This window comes from Salminus brasiliensis, chromosome 11 (assembly GCF_030463535.1).
Source record: "Salminus brasiliensis chromosome 11, fSalBra1.hap2, whole genome shotgun sequence".
Lineage (NCBI taxonomy): Eukaryota > Metazoa > Chordata > Actinopteri > Characiformes > Bryconidae > Salminus > Salminus brasiliensis.
In genome coordinates this window covers 17,629,090-17,648,520 of record NC_132888.1, presented here as the reverse complement: position 1 = coordinate 17,648,520, position 19,431 = coordinate 17,629,090, and the positions used below count along the sequence as shown (strand labels likewise).

General features: G+C 41.3%; 3 protein-coding genes across 4 annotated transcripts in view; 2 read left to right on the top strand and 1 right to left on the bottom strand.

The window, feature by feature from the left end:
- Positions 1 to 830: 830 nt before the first annotated feature.
- Positions 831 to 4,007, bottom strand: vma12 (vacuolar ATPase assembly factor VMA12). The gene is made up of 7 exons (XM_072692023.1): positions 3,869 to 4,007; positions 3,279 to 3,463; positions 2,710 to 2,783; positions 2,499 to 2,588; positions 2,275 to 2,317; positions 2,062 to 2,174; positions 831 to 1,212 (listed from the first exon to the last, which is right to left on the bottom strand). Exons 2-7 carry the CDS (start codon positions 3,445 to 3,447, stop codon positions 1,117 to 1,119), a joined length of 585 nt encoding a protein of 194 aa, XP_072548124.1. The 5' UTR covers positions 3,448 to 3,463; positions 3,869 to 4,007; the 3' UTR covers positions 831 to 1,116.
- Positions 4,008 to 4,846: 839 nt separating this feature from the next.
- Positions 4,847 to 11,778, top strand: poldip2 (polymerase (DNA-directed), delta interacting protein 2). Of its 2 annotated transcripts, none has more exons than XM_072692021.1 (11): positions 4,847 to 5,208; positions 5,963 to 6,038; positions 6,794 to 6,891; positions 6,982 to 7,078; positions 7,614 to 7,689; positions 7,808 to 7,915; positions 8,005 to 8,141; positions 9,448 to 9,474; positions 9,582 to 9,707; positions 9,833 to 9,912; positions 10,801 to 11,778. In XM_072692021.1, the coding sequence occupies exons 1-11, from the start codon at positions 5,030 to 5,032 to the stop codon at positions 10,916 to 10,918; spliced, it is 1,122 nt and encodes a 373-aa protein (XP_072548122.1). In that variant the 5' UTR covers positions 4,847 to 5,029; the 3' UTR covers positions 10,919 to 11,778. The 2 variants fall into 2 exon arrangements, with proteins under 2 accessions (XP_072548122.1, XP_072548121.1); XM_072692020.1 differs by having other exon boundaries at positions 5,957 to 6,038.
- Positions 11,779 to 14,530: 2,752 nt separating this feature from the next.
- lrrc75a (leucine rich repeat containing 75A) overlaps positions 14,531 to 19,431 on the top strand; it is a 32,659-nt gene continuing 27,758 nt past the window's right edge. The window contains exon 1 of the mRNA XM_072692019.1: positions 14,531 to 15,828. Coding sequence (XP_072548120.1) covers positions 15,571 to 15,828 — 258 coding nt within the window. The 5' untranslated portion in view covers positions 14,531 to 15,570. The remainder of the gene's footprint in view (positions 15,829 to 19,431) is intronic.

Below are 19,431 nucleotides of genomic sequence, written 5' to 3'. Positions count from 1 at the left end.
ACTTGTATCATTAAACTGAAACATAAAAAGTGAAAAACACATCTGTGAGGAGCATACAGAACCCCAACTGGACTGGATTCTCTCTCTGAAATAAGGCTCTAATCCAGATGGTAAACATTACACTCATAACAGCCGATAAATGACCACTTGCTAGACATTTCTGGGAAAAGATGGAACAGATGGGATTTCTGTCCTACATGCAAAGCGTTCTTCAAATGAGGCCATCAAAGAACCACTTTTGTTTTGACCATGACTTAGTGTAGATATAGTGTAAAGATAAACCTATTCTACATCAACAAAAAATGTTGGGGCAATTGCTCATTCATTGTTTCTTCTGAAATCAAGGGTACTAAAAATAGTTTATTCTGCTTTTGTTTGTTTGAGTAACTGTCTCTATTGTCCAGGGAAGGCTTTCCATAACTTAAACTATGCATTCATTAGAAGGGATGTCCACAAACATTTGGACATATAGTGTAGAAATCCACATTATGTTAAATAAATAATAAAAAAATAACAAAATAATACATTTGAGCTCAGAACATTTATCTCATCTTGAGGTTTTTTAGACAGGCCATCATTCTCACTTCTTATCACTGCTTCTGTAAAGAACCATCCATTGAAAGACATTTTCAGGAACCAAAAGTGGTTCTGGAATTGGAATCCTTTTTGGTACCTTAATTTATAAGACTGCTTTTCTAAGGGAACGTTCCCAATACAACTGAACTCCATAAGGATGAAATGAGATGGTAATGCTCTTTAGCTGGATTTAACTGCCACCTACTGGTCATGAACTGAACTACATGCTTCAAAGAGTCACATTAGTGCTGTGATGCATAGAATACAACAATCTTTTTTTACTTCACACTCATAAACAAACACATCCTTTAAAAATGTACTTCATAAGAGTCATTTTTAACAAGAACACAAACCTATAAACTATTTTACCTGCTAAGTCTTCACACACATGTACCCCTTTCTCTATGAGTTTCTAGCTTGATCTGTCTTGAATCCATCCTGGAGATAAGATCTTTATTATAATGAAGACATATAGTAAAGAAATGCTCCCTGATAACGTCCTGGGAACAGGATAATAAGTCCTTCAATTGCTGCCATGTGTCACGGCTCTCCCAAGTCACCTTCCATAGTCCGTACCAAGACATAAAGCTCCGCAAGACCAACTACAGAGGCTGCAATGACTGCGGAAATCACTCTCTGAAAAAGAAAAAAGGTCATTTTTTTAAAATTGCAAAATAAACAGGCTTTAACACTCAGCATTATGTTTTATGATTGCACTTGGGTGTGCCAAAGGCCATAGTGTGAAAGCAGTAGCAGGATTTGCAGGTATATCAAAGCGTACAGCCATACGGGTCTACCAGCAGCGGTAGACATCCCAGTTTACAGGAGATTCTCATCTAGGGCTGGGCGATATGGTAAAAATACTATATCACAATATTTGAAGACTTATTTTATTTATTCAACACAGAATATTTATCATGTTTATTATTATGTCTATTTACAATGTTAATAAAGAAACCTATCAGTGATCAGTGTTTATTAAGCACTAACAGTATCATCGATTAGAAAAGCATGTTGTGTATCACGATAACAAAATGTATCACCATACAAAGGAATATCTCATATTGCCTAGCTCTATTCTCATCATTCTCAAAAGCTTCTCACGTGCCACTCTGCTCCATATGTTTATGGTATGCAGTTTCCTTGCATAGTGTTCTTTTAGAAATTGGTTGTGAAGGAGTGTGCTTGATTTTTAGAAGGCATTTTTGCCTAGAAGTAAAGCAATTTTAATTTATAGTAAAGATGCAATCACTCCTTTTGGCCAATCATGAACATCTGCTTTGTAATCTAGGAATTCTGTTGCACACCCAGCCTGCAAGAGCCTGAAGTTACTACCACCTGAAACACACAAGGTGATATTTTTTTTGTCCTGGGACCTTACAAAATGCACCATCTCTATGAGATACTGGCATTACAAACTGATGTATATTAACTATGAATGTTTGGGTGATAATACTGGCTGTTGATATGAAGGACTGTTCTTACCGCTGTAGTTTCCGTGAAGACATACTGACTACCCATGTAGGCACAAGCGAAGGCTGCAACCACTGTTACCAAGAAGTTGAACACAGTAACAACAACTGCTTTGACAGAGCGCACTGTAAAACACAAGTGTAATGATGGAAATTTAGACAGTTTGTAACAACTGAGTTAAAAAAAAAAAAACTATGAAAATATGAAAGAAGAAGATTTGCCAACCTTCTCGTCCAAAGTCTGCTAGAGTTCCATGACTATTCATTTCCTGTTAATGGAAGGACAGACGGTGTTAATGATGCAAAGCACCAGGCGCTATTCAACCACCACTTTGGTCCACAAGGTGCTTTGTATCTAACAGTACAGGGTTCAAAATCATAAAACAAAACTGTACTATGTATAAATGGTAATTAACTCCTTGATAAAACACAGAAAAAAACTACACTTACCTGAGGATTTACATTTCGTGTGATTCTCATGTATTCTTCATTTGCCAGCTTTGCTTTAATCTTCTCTAGACGGGCTACCAATTCAGGGTTCTGCTCACAATACACAGATTAGAAATCAAAATCAGTTCCACAAGTTAAAAGTCAGACTTCCTTTGTAGCACCATAAATAAGTCTATACTGAACAGATTTATTGTACTACATTTTTACTTACTCTTGGAGGAAGTTCGACCTTTGGCAGATGAAGAATACTGTCTTCCAGTAACTCATGAAGATATACTGGACATCCTTTGACAAAATAAGATTTTAATCATCCATCCAGTCTTAAAATTCATCATTACATACATCTGACACTACAGGACCAGTGGTCTGATTCAGAATGACGGCATTGCACATCCCCCTCAAATAGGCCTGAGTATGTAAGTGCCACAACCTAAACATGAAAGTACAATAGATAGCTACAATGCACTAACATATTGTATTACGTTGCTGTCACGCAAACAACTTGTATCTCCAAACTGGCAACCTTAAAGGAGCATACATTTCAACATAAGTAAATCTAATAATATTTCAGTCATTTCTGGAGCATTTCTATTGATCACAATGCAAAGACCAACTACCAGATTCACATTATGTCAAAAAGTGATGAACAGCAAAAAATGCACATACAGGTTTTTTGCATGATGTCAATGACTTACACAGGTTGCTTTTTCAAACATACAAACATCAGATCTGCACAGGTAGATGATAAATGTTCTACAGGGTTAACCCTTCTGTTCTCACCATTTTCCTGAAGAAGTTTTTGTAGTTTTCTGGCGGTCTTAAATGGTACGGTTGACTGATCTTTAAAAGTTTCCAACTGCTCGAGCAAATCTGGTGATGTGCTGCCTCCCTCCAGTAATTCCTTGACTTTCTCACGAAATTTTGGACCAAGTGTAAATGAAGAGGCCATGGCGGTCTGTGCTAATCTGTGTGGGACAACATCATTAACCAAAAGGATCATTCAATGTAGCTAGCTATGTGACAACATATTAAAATATAGCTGGAGAGCTGTTTTATTTATGTGATTATAATCCTTACTAACATTATACAGCAAAAACTAATATATATATATATATATATATATATATATATATATATATATATATACACACACACACACACACACTTCTACTACTACTACTACTACTAATAATAATAATAATAATAATAATAATAACAAATATACTGGATTACTGTATAATACAATAACTGTAGTGCAATTTAATGGTGCCAACTTAGCAATTAGTTGAGGCTGTTAGCACTAGCTAGCTCCTTTATCACCCTAATGCGCTTCTACATCCGTCAAATTCCAAAATTAACGTTTTGTTTACCTCGAATACCAAGAACAAATTACATGAACGTGTTGTTTATATCGCCTCTATCATATCTGCAGATGTATAAACATCATATCCAGCTAACTGAACACACTCGTTAGCAGCAGGAACTCCATCAGCTGACCTGACCAGCAATGATGACGTCACCGTGTTTCGCTTTTTCCCCCCTCATGTGAACGTGATGCGTCTTGTGCCGCGTTCAAGACACTCAATCCACAATGTTCGCAGTTACATCTTCTTGTCAAACATAGGTTTTGATTAGCAACGTGAATGTTGCTAGAAATGCTTTTACGTCTTCCTTCTACCCTCATTTAAAATAAATGAAATGACCAGGTGGGAAATTATATAGAAAAGGAAATGGTCAGATGGGAAATGATTCATTAAGGGGAATTATCAGTTGGGTTTATAAAGCCTATCATTAAAGTTTCTGAAAACTGGAGATCTGTCCTAGTACAAGTTTCATTTAGCACTTAATTCAGCTTCCCGTCATTCGAGCTCCTCTGACTGCAGTAGTTGCATAAATCAGGTGCTGTGGATTAAAAGGCTTAAGTGGCTTTTCTTACGTCTTAACTTTCATTCCACCTTAAATTAAGAAGCAGTTACAATTCGGTTTTAAGGTGACGAGCCAGCTGCAGCGTACAGGGTGGACTGAATTTAAGGCTAAACTATACAGAAACTATTGAAGCAGGGTTGATTGCCACTGGTAAAGCCTTTTGTTTATAACCGAGACTTTGGATCAACCATATATCGACATAAACGTGTTAGGACAGAAAATCTGAGTTAACTTGAACGCGCCAATAATTATTTCAACGGTAGATAGCAGTTTAAAAGCAGAAATTATTATTGTTATTAATATTATTAATATTATTATTATTATTAGTCACATTTTAACAGCGATTGACTGCGATACAAGTTAAATATTTTAATGATATTATTTGTTTTCGTATTTCGCAATGCATTGTGGGAAATGATGGCAGCCAAAGTTGTTAGAAAGCGTGCAAAATCTCTCCAGTTCAGCTGGTTTTAACTGCTGGAAAGGACGTGGTGTTTTAACAGATTGCAGTGTAACCGATATGCTGGCTGTTTGCGGATCTCCACTTCATGTCACGTTGTTGACGTGAGTTTTGAGTAAGTAACCCGTGTGTGTACCAAAGAAAGATGGCTGCGTGCGCGCTCCGTCGAGGTCTGCTGCTGACCGTCAGTAAATACAAGAAGCGCCCTCACAGAGTAGCGAGTGTCATTGAATACAACCGAGGAGTGGAGTGGACTAGGACCCGGCCAGCATGTTTACTTTGCGCTTCGTCCAGTTTTCAGCAAACCAGATTCATGTCATCACGGTAAGAGGTGTGCTCAGACGTGCCATGCCTTGTCCTCCTCCAGTAGCCTATACCAGCGTGTAATGCTGCTGTGCTCTAGCAATACATCCTCTCTAAAGGCATATATACCTCTGTTTTACTGGCTTTCCTTTAAGAACATTGCTCCATAGAGTTTACTGCCCAGTAAAGTCTGAGAAAATGGGCTCCAGAGTGCAGTGTGTGGCCAGCAGTGACAGCAATGTCTGGATGCTTATAATTTGAGAGGCTTAGTGTGGTCACTCTGAAAGCTCTTTAGAACTGGCATACACTTCAATATTTCAGAGGTGTATGTTGCAGAACCTACTAGTGTTAAAACTGAAATATTAATGCACTGAATGCATGTCAACAGTTCAGCCTTAAAGTAGACTGCTGTTATGTCCCTCAGATAGTCCTCTCAGGTCTGTCTTTTGCACTGCACTGCAAGATACCTCAGAAGGAAGGCAATGGAGAACAGCAAGCAAGTCCTATTTGTGCTCAGCAGTGTCTTTCAGCAGGGAGCATGGCTATCTGGGGCATCTCCGATTCAGCCTGGCCTGTGTCCAGCTTTCCAGATTGCTTGCGTAATGTTCAAGCTAGGACACACTAGTATTGCACGTTGAGGAAGTGGTTTATTGAGTGCACTGTCAATTATGAGCCTATGATCTGAGAAATGATCTGCAAAGTGGGAATGGCTGCTACCTATAACATGGCAATCCTTGGTTGTTAGTGACTGTCTTTTGGTATTTTGCAGAAACAGGCCAAACGGGAAGGTATTGGAGACTGTTGGAGTTTTCGAAGCACCAAAGCAGCACGGCAAGTATGAAACAGGCCAGGTATGCGTTGCAGTTCTGTTGCTGTTTGCCTGTGTTAATTTAATGACATTTACTAATATATACACAATATGTCCAGCTGTTTGTGGACACCCCTTTTAATGAATGCATTCAGCTACTTTAAGTTGACACAGATGTGCAGAAGCACACATAAACAGCTTGCCTAGTCTCTGTAGAGAAGAACTGCCAATGGAATAGAACCTTCTGGAGTAGATGGACATGAACCTATTGCACCATGCCTAATGCCAGGCATTGGCTAAAGGGTATAAACCTCCTTAGCATTAAGCAGTGGAACTGGAATGATTGTGCTCCATCCAGTACTTTTGGGTTGAAGTGTGGTGTTGGGGATGAGATGGGGTGGTGATCATCCAGCATCCTGATCTCATTAATACTCTTGTTGCTGAATGCAAGCAGTTCCTCACAGCAATGCTCCCGAACATGGTAGAAAGCTTCCCCTGGACCATAGACAGTTGCTCCAACAAAGGCAGGATAAAGTTTTTAAAAAATACCCTTGATTTCAGAAGAATCAATGAAGTCAGTGTCCCAATACTTTTGTCGCTATAGCGCATTTGTTGTACATAGGTAGCTGTGCAAGGCAAGAGGGAACTTATGAGAGTCACTTCAGACAGATTCACAAGCTCTGCTTTATCAACGCCTCCACACCTTATATTTAGCTAAGGAGACTTGAAGGATTCAGTTTCTTTAGTCCTTATTTATGTTCTTGTTCAGCAAAGTAAAGACATTTTGCTTCCTTGCAGCTTTTTCTCCACAGTGTTTTTGGCTACAGGGGAATCGTGTTATTCCCCTGGCATGCACGTCTGTATGATCGAGATGTATGTCCTACAACATCTGACGGGTAATTCTCCAGATGTTCCAAATTCTCTTCTTGATGGCCATTTCAGCATTTTTGGCCAATCCTTATATCTGTTGGTTTTCACTATTCCAGCAAACCAGAGTCCCTAGCCCACGGGTCAAAAGAGGTGCAGGGGAAAACGCACACCTACTACCAGGTCCTTATAGACACCCGGGACTGCCCTCATATAGTAAGTGACCTTACTCATTAAGTAACCAGTTCTCATTATTGTTTAGAGTAGTCTTAGATACATAGAATACTTAGAATAGTCTTGATTCATACATCTTGAACTAATCTATTGAACTGCAATGATGAATACCCTTTGTTTTTAATTGATTGATGATGCTTACAACATTTTGAGTGAAGAAATATAAATGATTGAGATCTAAATCTAAAGATCTAGATATAAAGAGACACAATCTAAAGAGACTAGAGCTGGAAGGCAGGAGGAGTGTGGGGCATGGCTGGGCTATGCTGAAGTGTTCAAACTTCATTGGAAAGCATAATACACCTCTACTGATCTCCATCCGCCACTAAAGCAACTGCACAGAGACTTCTATTATATAGCTTCTATTCAGTACAGGTAGTGTCAGTTTTTACACACTAATCAACTATACAGTGCAGATGCAGCAGATTGCTGTGATGTGTCCCTTAAAGGATGCTTTGGTCTGTATGTGATTATTTATTTTTTCCTCCTTCATTGTATATTAGCTTGTTTTTTTCAGTCTCAAAGGTCTCAAACAGAGGCAGTTACATTTCTGGCCAATCATGATGACAGCAGGGCTTTGTACGCTATCCCAGGTATGTGACTGCAGAAAGCGCCTGTACAAAAGTGAGCATTTATTTCATGTTTGTGTATTTGGCTTTTTCAATGTTTTTTTTCTTCTTCTAAATCTCCTGAATTTCCTAAATTGTTTAGGTCTGGATTACGTAAGTCATGAAGACATCCTGCCGTACAACTCAACCGAGCAGATTCCTATTCAGCATGAGCTGTTTGAGCGCTTCCTCATGTTTAACCCTTCCAAAAGTAACTTCTCCTTTACCTTTAGATTATTCACATATCCGCTACCTTCTACCATCGGTCTCTAATAAAATGGTATTCGTTTGCTTACACAGCACCCCCTTTTACCCCAAGGGACACACTCCAGGCCTGGCAGGAGAAGAACCACCCCTGGCTGGAGCTGTCTGATGTTCACAGGGAGACGACGGACAATATCCGTGTCACAGTTATCCCCTTCTACATGGGCATGAGGGTAAGCTGAAGTCATTCAGACTGAAAAACATCTCCTCTTTAGGATACTTGTTCATGGGTGTGCAGCTTTTCTTGGAGACAGTGTTGATTCATTTATTTGTTGCATTTCTATAGCTCCTTTTCCATACATGATACAATCTAGAACAAGTGACTGCGCCAATCTGTCTGGTCACAAACAACATAAGTAGGTTTTGTCCTTGTTGCACGCAAAGAAAGCATGTTCGCCATGTGTGGTTTAGCGTGGACCTAAGTGGGCTATCAATATGCCCAAACGCACTCCTCTCTAGGGTGTGAAGGCAGAATTTGTTGTCTGTCCAATATTGTTTTGTATTGGGGGTTTTTGGTGGTGGTACTGATGCAGTCTTTCACTACCAGCATCTTTTCATATGTGTGGTTTCATCTATTCATTGACATGACGACTCAATAGCTCACGTCCAACGTGATGTATAGATGTACGTGAATACTGCCTCGTCTAAACTGGCGAAGCTGCGTTTGGTTTTGTGACCAGAGCACCTGCCGTTGTCTCCACCGCGGTGTGGCGGTTGCTTGCCATTCCTCTGCGGTTTGCTTGTTAATAGCGCAATGTTGTGTGCGGTTATCACGACAACCCTACCTGTTGGAGCTGCAAATGGGGGAACAACTCCATATTAAAGCTCATGAATTTAGAATGGGATGCCATAAAAGCTCCTGTAGGTGTAAGTTGTAGATGTCCCATTTGTGTTCCCTCTTTTGACCCATGGGCAAGGGACTAAAACCGACAGATGTGAGGATTGGCCAGAAATCCTCTGTTGCCATGTTAACTGAGTTACTGAGTTATTGTACGTACGCAGTGGAAGAACAGGAGTTCTCACTGAGGTTACATGACCACAAATGGGATGTGTATTTAATCTAGGGCAGTCTCTTCGCCCACATGAAAACACAAAAATGACCCTAAAACGCTCACGTGAGCATGCCAGCCCAGGCAGGGGTGCCAACGACTCGCACAGTTTGAGGTCAGATTTCTTAAGAAGCAAGTGTACTGGCCAAAGCAGACCTAAATACAGCGCACACATGATGCCCTTTTTTTTTTTTTTTTTTTTTTAACAAATATTTTTTCACGGTGTGTTCAAACAGCAGATCTCAACAGCTCCATCTCACACATGCTCAGAAAAACATTAATCAGAGAAAAAAAACAATCAACCAAAGAGCTTTTTAAAGTTCTGCAGCTGTGGACAAGGCGTAATGTAGAAAAAATGTTTGGTTTGTGATCAAGAGAAATTATATTTGTGTATATGATCTGGTCTTAATTTGACTTTGTCTCTCCATAGGAAGCACAGAACTCCCATGTGTATTGGGTAAGTAGCGGCAGTAAATCAGCAGTTAAAATCCTTGCACAGTCCGATTGACCGTTGCACGGTCCGACTGACCGTTATGTTGGTTGTACCTTTTGAATATTTCTCAGTGGCGATACTGTATTCGTCTGGAGAACTTGGGCGATGAGGTGGTTCAGCTGCGAGAGAGGCACTGGAGAATCTTCAGCCTGTCAGGCACTCTGGAAACGGTGCGTGGCAGAGGAGTGGTTGGCCGGGTAAGCATGAGCCCATGTAATGAACTAGAGTTTGCTGTATAACTCCGCGCTTTGTTCCAAGCTAGTTCATGTGGGGAGGTCAGGCATCAACGGAAGAAAGTGACTGTTCACTTGTTGTCCAACAGGAGCCGGTGTTGTCAAAAGAACAACCAGCGTTTCAGTACAGCAGCCATGTGTCTTTGCAGGCACCAAGTGGACATATGTGGTGAGTTAACTGTCTGCTTTCTGCTAGAAGTCCTAGATTTCTTTAGAAAACAAACAAAAGCCAAAAGATGAGAGGGGGAAAATCTTGTGCTATATGGACAAAAGTATTGGGACAACTGCTCATTCATGTTTTTGTTTTTTTTGTTCTGAAATCAAGGGTATTTATATAAATAAAAACAAACGCAATAGATAATCTCCCACTGAGCTACCGCACCATGTGGGAGACTGGGGTTCGATTCCCAGTCTGGGTGACTGTGCTGCGCTACACCAATAAGAGTGCTTGGGCAAGACTCCTAACACTACACTGACCCACCTCTGTAATACGGGTAACCTTGTAAGTCGCTCTGGATAAGAGCGTCAGCTAAATGCCATAAATGTAAATGTAAACAAATAAAGTAGAAGTCTTTACTGTCAAGAAACAGTTATTCTAGATTTTGTAGCATTGCAGTGAGGATTTGATTGGTCAGAATATGGGATGATCACCACTTTCAACTTCCCAACTCCTCCCAAAAGTATTGGATGGAGCAGCATCATTCCAGAGAACACAATTGCACTGCTCCACAGCTCAATGCTGGGGGTCTTTATACCCCTCTAGACCATGCCTGGCATTAGGTCCCAGAGAATCCTACTCTGTTGACAATACCTCTCTACAAGGACTAGGCAAGCTGTGTAAGTGTGCATCTGCACATCGGAGTCAGTAATGGGTGAAGTATAAAGTAGCTGAATGCATTCATTAGAAGGGGTGTCCACAAACATTTGCACATATAGTGTGGTATAACAGTAGTCTCAATAATAGAACACAGCTGGTGTTTTAGTTTACCGTTTGTGTGTTGCTTATTTAATTGGCCGGAAATTAAATGCAGTGTTTTCATTTTTTGTTTCTGTATAGGGGCACATTCCGGATCGAAAGGACAGATGGCTCCCACTTTGACGTGCGCATTCCACCCTTCTCCCTGGAGAGCAATAAGGATGATAAAGCGCCCCCTGCTGGCTACACTGCATCATAAACTCCCACTAGGAACAGCTTTTTAAAGTATACCATGCGCCATAATGCTATTCTATGCACTATGCCTTAGTGTTGCCTCTTCAGGAGTAGGAGATGTGTGTTGATGTGAAGTGGAAGTAACACATCCTGCAGTATTAGAACACGCACTACAGCCATACGTGTTGGTGATTTTGAGCGTGCAAAACAACACAAAGTGAAAGGGAATGCTGGGGAATCTCAGGTAGACTACTGCATATGGACTAATGTTGAGATGTAGCTTGAGAAGCTGTTTTCCCTGCTCTGCAATTCCTGAAGGGAATTTGAATGTGATAAATCCGACCTTTTTTTTTGTCCCCGATTATTTCTTTTTCAGGGGAGTGGGTTACTGGTCAGAGTCTTATTTGGACAGTCGGATTCAGTCTTTTTCCCACAAGCTAACAGTCAATAATAAGCTTTTGAGGGTTTGGGTTTTTTTTTTTTTTTTTTTTTTTTTGCGTTGGTGTGTGTGGGTGTTTTTGTTTTTTTTGACAGTCTGTGGGAAGCTTGAGTAGGAAAGATGCTCTGAAGCAAATCCTATGAAAGGAATAAATTCCAAAGTAATGGATGAATGAGTGTTGGAGGATACCGCTGAGGTAAAGAACGGCTAGGGTTATTGAGACCGCTGTTCTAATTCTGGTTGTGTTGCACTTCTGAACTGAGTGTGCTTTGTCAGATGCAGCACAATTGGCCTGGTTTTTTTTTTTTTGGTTTTTTTTTGTTTTGTCCCCCCCCCCCTTTTTTTTTTTTTTTTTTTTAGGAATGTTGAGTGTGAAATTAAAGCTTGGCTAATACTGTACTGTAAATAAGAATGTATAAAGCATTAATAAATGTGCAATTTTGACATTGTTTTGGTCATTCTCATATTTGTTGCCTTTTTAGAATGAAGGCTTATATTTCTGTGGGAACAATGAGGAAAGAGGGTGATTGCTCTGGAGTTACTTCCTTCTCTCCTACTTTTGTCTTTTTTTTTTTTTTTTTTTCTTTTTCCACAGATCTGTACCACCACACAGACATACACTTATATTGACAAAAGTAATAGCACACATACATACAGCTACAATAGCTTCTACTCTTATGGGAAGTTTTGGGAAGCCATCTTAAAGGTTTTCAATGGACAGTTGCTCAAAGTATCCAGGAAAGGCAAAAATGTAACCAACTGACTCGTTGCAACCTATTAGCGTCGCATCCTATTACAGTACCAAGCTAGAATTCAGAGAGCTCTTTAGCACGACCCATTCTTTCACTAATGTTTTTAAAGGAAGACTGCAGGGTTAGCTGCTTGATTTTATACATCTGTAGCAATGAGACATAATGAACCCTGTTAATAAAAAGCACCCCAGCATTGAGCTGTGTTCCCTGGAATGATGGTTGGTGCTCTATCCAATACTTTTAGGATGCATTGAGAGGTGGGGATGAGTTAGGGTGGTAATTATCCAACATCCTGCCCTTACTAAGATTATTGTTGCTGAATGCAATCAAAGTCTCAGAGCTCCAATCTAGCAGAAAGCCTTCCCTGGACAGTGGAGACAGTTACTTCAACAAAAGCAGGGTAGGCATTAGATGTCAACAAAAGCAGGGTAAACACTTTTTAATACCCTTAATTTCAGAAAAACAATGTATAAGCAAGTGTCCCAATACTTTTGGCCATATAGTGTAGTTTATTTGGAGAATGTTATGTGAATGTGAATAATGATGACAAACCCACAGCCATAACACATCTCAATTCCACGTTTTTGTTTTTTTATGTATTCATTAAGTGCACTAGGTGTCAGTATAGAGTAATAAAACAGTCCTGGAGTGTGTACAGCTGGAGATGCTGACAGCACAGATCAGAAACAACTGCACATGGGTTTGTCTGCTGCAGTCCACTGGCATTTCCACTGCAAATGACTGCCAATTTGTGCCAACTTACACAGGTGTGTGGCTTTAAATATAAATTCACCTGGCATTTTTTTGTTTCAACAACTGATGACCTGATTAACAAAAGGCAAATGGCTCCAAAAAACAAGAAAGTATCTAGAGCAAAGGTTTGGGCACCCTGCATGGTTAATACTTTTAGCCAGCTAAAGGTCCTTCTGTTCTTGTTTGATGGATTTTCACTCGTTCTTTTTTGCAAAAGGTTACAGTCTTGCATGCAATGTTCTTATGAGGTCTATCCACAGATTTTCAGTGATGTTTAGGTCAGGGGAACTGTGAGGGAAATGGCAAATTCTTCAGCTTGCATGTCTTAAGGTAGTCCTTTGTGGATTTTAAGGTATGTTTGGGATCATTATCCTGTTTTTCATCTTCAGCTCTTGTACAGATGTTTACCTCAAAATGAATCTGTCACATACACAGTTATGCATGATACAATTAGTGATTAAATGCTTTGATAACTGTCTGGTCACATAAAACAATAGGATATGAACCAAGGAAAGGATTTATACAATATAAAACAAGAATAAAACAAAGTAGAAATATATACAGACATAGTAAGATAAAACAGACAGAATATATAGAAATAGCAATATATATATATATATATATATATATATATATATATATATATATATATATATATATGTATGTGTGTGTGTTCCCCATACCACTGGCTGCAAAATCTGTGCTTAACAGTTGGAAAGGTGTTCTTTTCATTAAATTAATTTTGTTCTCCAAATATACCTTTGCTTATTACAGCCAAAGTTCTATTTTTACTTACTATGGCTGGCTTAGATGTACCATTGTAAACCTCAGATACTGTATTTTATGGGCTGAGGACACAGGGAAGGTTTTCTTCTGATGCCTGATGCTTCTATGAAGGTCATATTTGTGAGGGTGTTGCTGCACAGTAGAACAGTGCAACACCACCGCAGAGTCTACAACAAATTGAACTGGGACTTTTGGTTTGAGTATTAGTATGGTTTGCTTCTGATTGCTGGGACATGGTTTGAGAGAGTGAATGGAATATTTGCAAATATTTAACATTTGTATCTCCTGGTATTTCCTTCAACTTGCTTTCCTACTAACTACTAAAAGTCACACAATGTAATTTAGTACAGTAAGAGGGATTTGTCTGGATTCCAGCCTGCAAGCAATGAGGGCTTGCAGGGAGGTGTTTTACAAGAGGTGTTTAAATCGAGCATTAAAAATGAATAGGAACCTATTTAAAAAACTTACTTGAGTAGAAGTAAAAATACAAAGGAAATAATTACAGCCCATAATCATTCTCAGTCTGTATTCCATAAAGCAGAAAATCTCAGTTTAGCCAGATGGCTCTTACCAGTAAAACCTGACTGAGGGGTTCCTGTTAGACAGTTTTTCTCAAGGGAAGATAACTTAAGCTTTTTTCCAATAAGATTTTTTTTTCCAGTAAGTCTTTTTTTTATTTGTCTGACTGCCTGGATAATACTGTCGACAGTTTAGCTAGCATGTGAGTTTAGCTGGCTAACTGTACACACAGCCGTTAAGCTCAGTGGGTGAACGCTGGCGTGTTATCAGACTGAAACTGAACTGGAAGATGTTGTTCACAGCTGAACCCCTCCCAGCCCAGAGAGAGAGAGAGAGAGAGTGAGTGAGAGTGAGAGAGAGAGGCAGTGCTGCACGATAACACACACACACACACACACACACACACACACGCTCCCAGCCTGCGTTAGTGTCAGGGAGGATGCAGCCCAGCCCGAAAACACTCCAGCGTCACCCGGGACACACCTGAGCGAGGTCATTTACAAACCAGGCAAACAGAGGACAGCGAGCCGAAGCGGAGGTCCGCCGTTTATTGGGCGGCTCTGGCAGCAGACTTGATGGGGGAACGCGAGGATGGGCCGGGAGGAGACGGACGGGCTCCCCGTTAGCGAGCTTTACTTTCCGTCATGAATTCGGAGCGCGGTCCGGTCCGGTCCGGTCCGGTGAGGAGCAGGGAGGATATGTGAAGCGTTAGCTTTTTTAGCCCATGGAGAAGCTTTCTGCGTCTCTGCTCTTTGACAGGGCGATGATCTGCAGGGGGACGAAGTGCACAATGGTAGTTTGAGCTTTGGACCGATCTCCCCCCTCAGCGAGCGCCTCGGCCATGCTGCAGGCTTTAGCATCCGAGCTGTTCCCGACCTGAGGGGCTCTGAAGTCGCTTATCTGGTTGTTTGACAGTCGGTGAACGTGTCGCCCCTTGTCGTTTTAACCTGACTGGGCGAGGAGCTCATTCGTGGCAGTTTGGTGGGCATTTTATTGTAAAGCGTTGGACATTTTAGGGAACCTTAATGCACCTGTCCGTTTTATTAACCAGACACGTCCTTGGAGGATAAGATGACTGAAATTCTGAAGTTTGTGAAATAAATGGATGAGGAAAGTAGAGAAAGTCGACTGGTGGCGCCTAACAAGAGTTTGTAGAGGTGTTTGTCTTCTGGGGGAGCAGAACAGCGCCGTGTTCACTAGACTCCTCGGATTTGTGTTTTCTACGGATGTTAGACCCATTCCCCCCAAGAAATGCGTAGCTAAGACCTCTGTTGTGAAGGTAAGCTAAACATCTCAACATGTCCGTGAGAATGAACTTGCTATCAGTCCCTGCCCTGTTTACCACCTTCCTCCACCCGTTGATGTGCTGCTGACCTGAAGTAAATCTGAGGAGCTCCCATCTGTGGTGTGAGATTGGGGTGTTCAACCATGGGAGGGAAGCAAGCAAAGAGCCCGGGGCCGGAAGCCGGGGGCAGCCCTCTTTCACCTCCGTGGAAGAAAACCTCGACCAGAGAGAGACCCGAGCTGCTGGCCTCGTTAACCCTCAGGCCGGGCGACAAGCTGGGCCGAGCCGGGACCCCTCCACCTCCATACCAGCGCCGAATAGGCATGATACAGGACATGCTGCTCTTGGCCAAGCAAGGCAAACACGACGAGGCCACTGAGATGCTGAAGACCCTGCGGCAGGTACGGACGTCAAGGGGCATGGCTGGTGTACAGAAGGCATGAACTTCAGTAGAATATCATTTAGTTTATGAAGTTTCTGAGAAGTTTTTTTTTATATTTTTAGCTCTATATTACCTCACTGCATCTGTCAACAGCTCAGCCTAATCATTCACCCACTCACGTTTTAGAGATTAAGGAGCGAATCGTTATTTTGAACTGGTTCTTTTTAATAAACCAGGTGAACCGATTCACCCATTCTGATCCAATAGAATCAGATTATTGCTTTGCAATTACACTGAACAAATCTGTGTGGACTTTATAGACACCTTAGAGTCTTTTTCAGCTCTGAAGATCGAGTCACTATCAGCTTAGTTATTAACGTATTCTTGTTGAAGTGACTCATGAACGAATCGTTTAACCGGTTCTTTTGAATAAACCGATTCAACCAAACCACATTTTCAGTTTAATCGAAGTTTCTGTGCCACCCACACTGAAGATCCGGTTGAATCCAACTTTTTGTTGCAATTAAAAGAATCCATTACAATTTATATATTAATCATCCACAATTCAACCTAATAAAGTCACCAAAATATTATAACCACATTGAGATCAGCTTGGACTGGCCTTACAGAAATATTTTTCTTTAAGCACTAGCTAGATCTTTATACTCTTTATAATGTGTTCATAACAGTCTGATCATAGTAATAAAGAGAAGTAGGAACAACAGACTGACTCGCTGAATTGCATCTTTGTACTTGACTTTGAATCAATTAATCATTAAATTAGATGTCTATCCATCCATCTTCCTGGATAAGGTCACACTTTCTGGGCACACATAATCATTACATGCAAGACAGGAACACCCCCTGAACAGTCAATCACAGTGTATGAGATGTTTAGTTTATTGAAAATGTACTGTTCAAAATGAATGGATCTCGCCATCTCAATCCTATTGATATCTGTGTGTTCTTGGTTAAAGAGATTACTGGGAATGTCTGGCCATGGTCAAAGTCAGGCAAGTTCTCTAACCTCTTCCCAGAATTTCAACTCAGCTTCCACTTTGGTGTGAAGAACAGCGTGGTATTATGCAGAGAGAAATTGTGTAAGAGCGCCTGAGCTGTGGTGCCAATCAAATTACTTGCCTCCGCTGTTTTCTAACTGGATGCCATCTGTATGGGGCCATGTAGAAATTGACAACATAGAAGTTCATCATCTGTCACTGATAGGTCACATCACAACTGCAAATTGCACAGAGAGTGCACAGGTTATGATCCTCTGCTACAAGTCCACCTGTATGCCAGACATATGTGTATTCCCTCCATTCCCGCTGTAGTGTGAGGATGCATATTTTACTTCCATCTGTGCTGCTGAGACAGATGCCCAGAGGCTGCTCTGTCCAGGGCTGCTGATGCAATTAGTGCGGCTGTGCGATTTATTACTGTGCTGTGAAGCCACTCCGCTACTCTGGACCTCGCAGTCTGCAATGAAGGGATGGGGCATTGAGCAAGCAACTGCTGGGGAAGCTGAGTGCCTGAAGGCAGAGCCAGGCTGGAGACCTTGCTCAAGTGCAAGTGACTGACAGTGTGAGAGATTTTGAGACTGGCAGAGTTTGGCAGGGTTGTCCAGCTTTCACATTCCACAAAATTGATGGTGCTGCCATGTGGTAACAGCTAGGGATGGTCATTGTGACTCATTTTGACATTTGTGACTGTGACACGCCTGGAATCTAGATTGTGACCTTCAAACATCTCAGCAGGGCCAACCAGGGGCCCCATATGTGGGGTGGGGGCGGTTAGGATGACTCTAAGGGCTTATGTCTGACAGGGGCCCTGAAAAATGTATTATTTTGGGCATAATTGTGGGGCCATTGTAATATCTTTTCATGTGGCCCAAAATCCCTGGCAACACTTACATAGTTGTCTCTCTCAGGAGCTATGAAACAAAATTCCAGAGTGATTTTAGTATTCAAGTACTGGCACCTTAAATGGCTAACCGAGGATTCAGTTACCCGTACACATCTCTAGTAACGGCATGCTGTTACTGATCTGTGGCAGCCAAGTGGTGTTACATAGGCCTTTTGTGGTGCAGTTCTTCAGTATCTATGCACTGCCCATGTGCCATTAAGCAAGACAGATGATAAGATTCCCCTATAGGACAGAGTCATCTGCGATTATCTTCTAAGCCTCTCTTCGTTCCTTGTGGAACAGGGATCAAAAGCTGAGCCCAAAGGCTTTTTAAAATCCCACATATATCGTAACAAAATGAACTGACTGATTCTGGCTAAGCAACAGTGTGGGTTTCGCGCATGTAGACTGTGTGTGCCATTTTCAGTCAGTTTACAGATACATTCAAATGAAGCAGACCAGAGTGATGGTATTGTAGGATGCAGTCTTCCAAGGTAGCATGTCGTTTGAAAGTGCACTTATTGAGAAGATGAAGAAACGAACAGACGTCGAGAGACCTTTGGTACCACCATGCGCCCTGCTGCTCATGATCCATGATGACAGACCTCTGATTGAATGGAGTCTGGTTAATTAAGATGCAGCCTTGTGGAGGGGACGCGGTAGCAAGAGGTTTACATAATGTGGTTAACATAATTGTGCATGGCTGACCCTTGTTTCAGCGAGGGAGGAGATTATTGCAGGAAGAATCCAGTAATGAGGGGAAGCCCTTTACAGTGGTCCACTCTTGATCGCTCACCTCTCAGTTCTCAGAATAGATCTTCTTGGTCTTTATGTGCCTTATGCATTCATATTTCATGTTGCGTCATCAAAGATGCATGGCATTTTCTCTAGACGCACCGCTGACTTCCTTGCCTTCCTTGCCTTCCTTTTCTAATTTTTCTTTTTCCATGCTTACCCACTCTGCTTTCATCTTTGTGACGCAATTTTGCTCCGTCCTAAACCTCCCCAACCCGAAACATTGACTGACATTTGGACCATCTGTAATTGCTTGTCCCTCTGTTTGCCCTGTTACTTTGTAGATAACAAGGCCTCCGGATGGTAGATTAATTTCTCATTCAGGTTTGCCTATTTGCAGAAGCGTATAATTGGAGTTTCTCTATAGTAACAGGGAGCTTGCGTTCTGTAATACACAAGAACTGTGTCACGATTATGCAGCGAGAAAGGAACGCTACCGTCCATTAGCAGAGTGACTCAGCTGCGGCCGGTTGTTCACGATGCAACACAAAAATGGTAGACGCATTCTTCCGCTCAACACAGGTGAGAAATGGACAGTAGCAAATGCATCGGCATCTCATTTTCACATTCAGAAGGACATTTACACTGTATAATGCACGGCAGACACCTTCCTGTGAAATAACAGAATGTCTTTGAATACCTTTGGACATTTTTTTTATGGCTTCCTCCATCTTCTCCCTCTCGATTCCACTCTTGTACTTTCTGTCTCACACAAGAGAATACTTCCTGTGGATCTGGGACCTTAATACTAACACCTGGTCACTTCATGTGACTAGTATCGGGATTTCATCCTGATAAGGTTTTAGCCACATACATTCATACTTGATAGTCAAATGCATCTCTGGTTAGTCAGACTAAAATCTGATTGTTTCGCTTGTTGCACAGTGATTATTACTGTTCTTTCGGTTGTACTGGGAGGGGTTTT

Bases quoted from the DNA above. Each gene is read 5' to 3' on its own strand.
- vma12 (XM_072692023.1), bottom strand. From the start codon at position 3,447: ATGGCCTCTTCATTTACACTTGGTCCAAAATTTCGTGAGAAAGTCAAG. The intron at 2,318-2,498 runs GTAAGTGTAGTT...TTCCATTAACAG, and splicing joins CACGAAATGTAAATCCTCAG to GAAATGAATAGTCATGGAAC. The intron at 1,213-2,061 runs GTAAGAACAGTC...TTTCTTTTTCAG, and splicing joins TCTTCACGGAAACTACAGCG to AGAGTGATTTCCGCAGTCAT.
- poldip2 (XM_072692020.1), top strand. From the start codon at position 5,030: ATGGCTGCGTGCGCGCTCCGTCGAGGTCTGCTGCTGACCGTCAGTAAA. The intron at 6,039-6,793 runs GTATGCGTTGCA...GCTTCCTTGCAG, and splicing joins GCAAGTATGAAACAGGCCAG to CTTTTTCTCCACAGTGTTTT. The intron at 7,079-7,613 runs GTAAGTGACCTT...TGTTTTTTTCAG, and splicing joins CCCGGGACTGCCCTCATATA to TCTCAAAGGTCTCAAACAGA.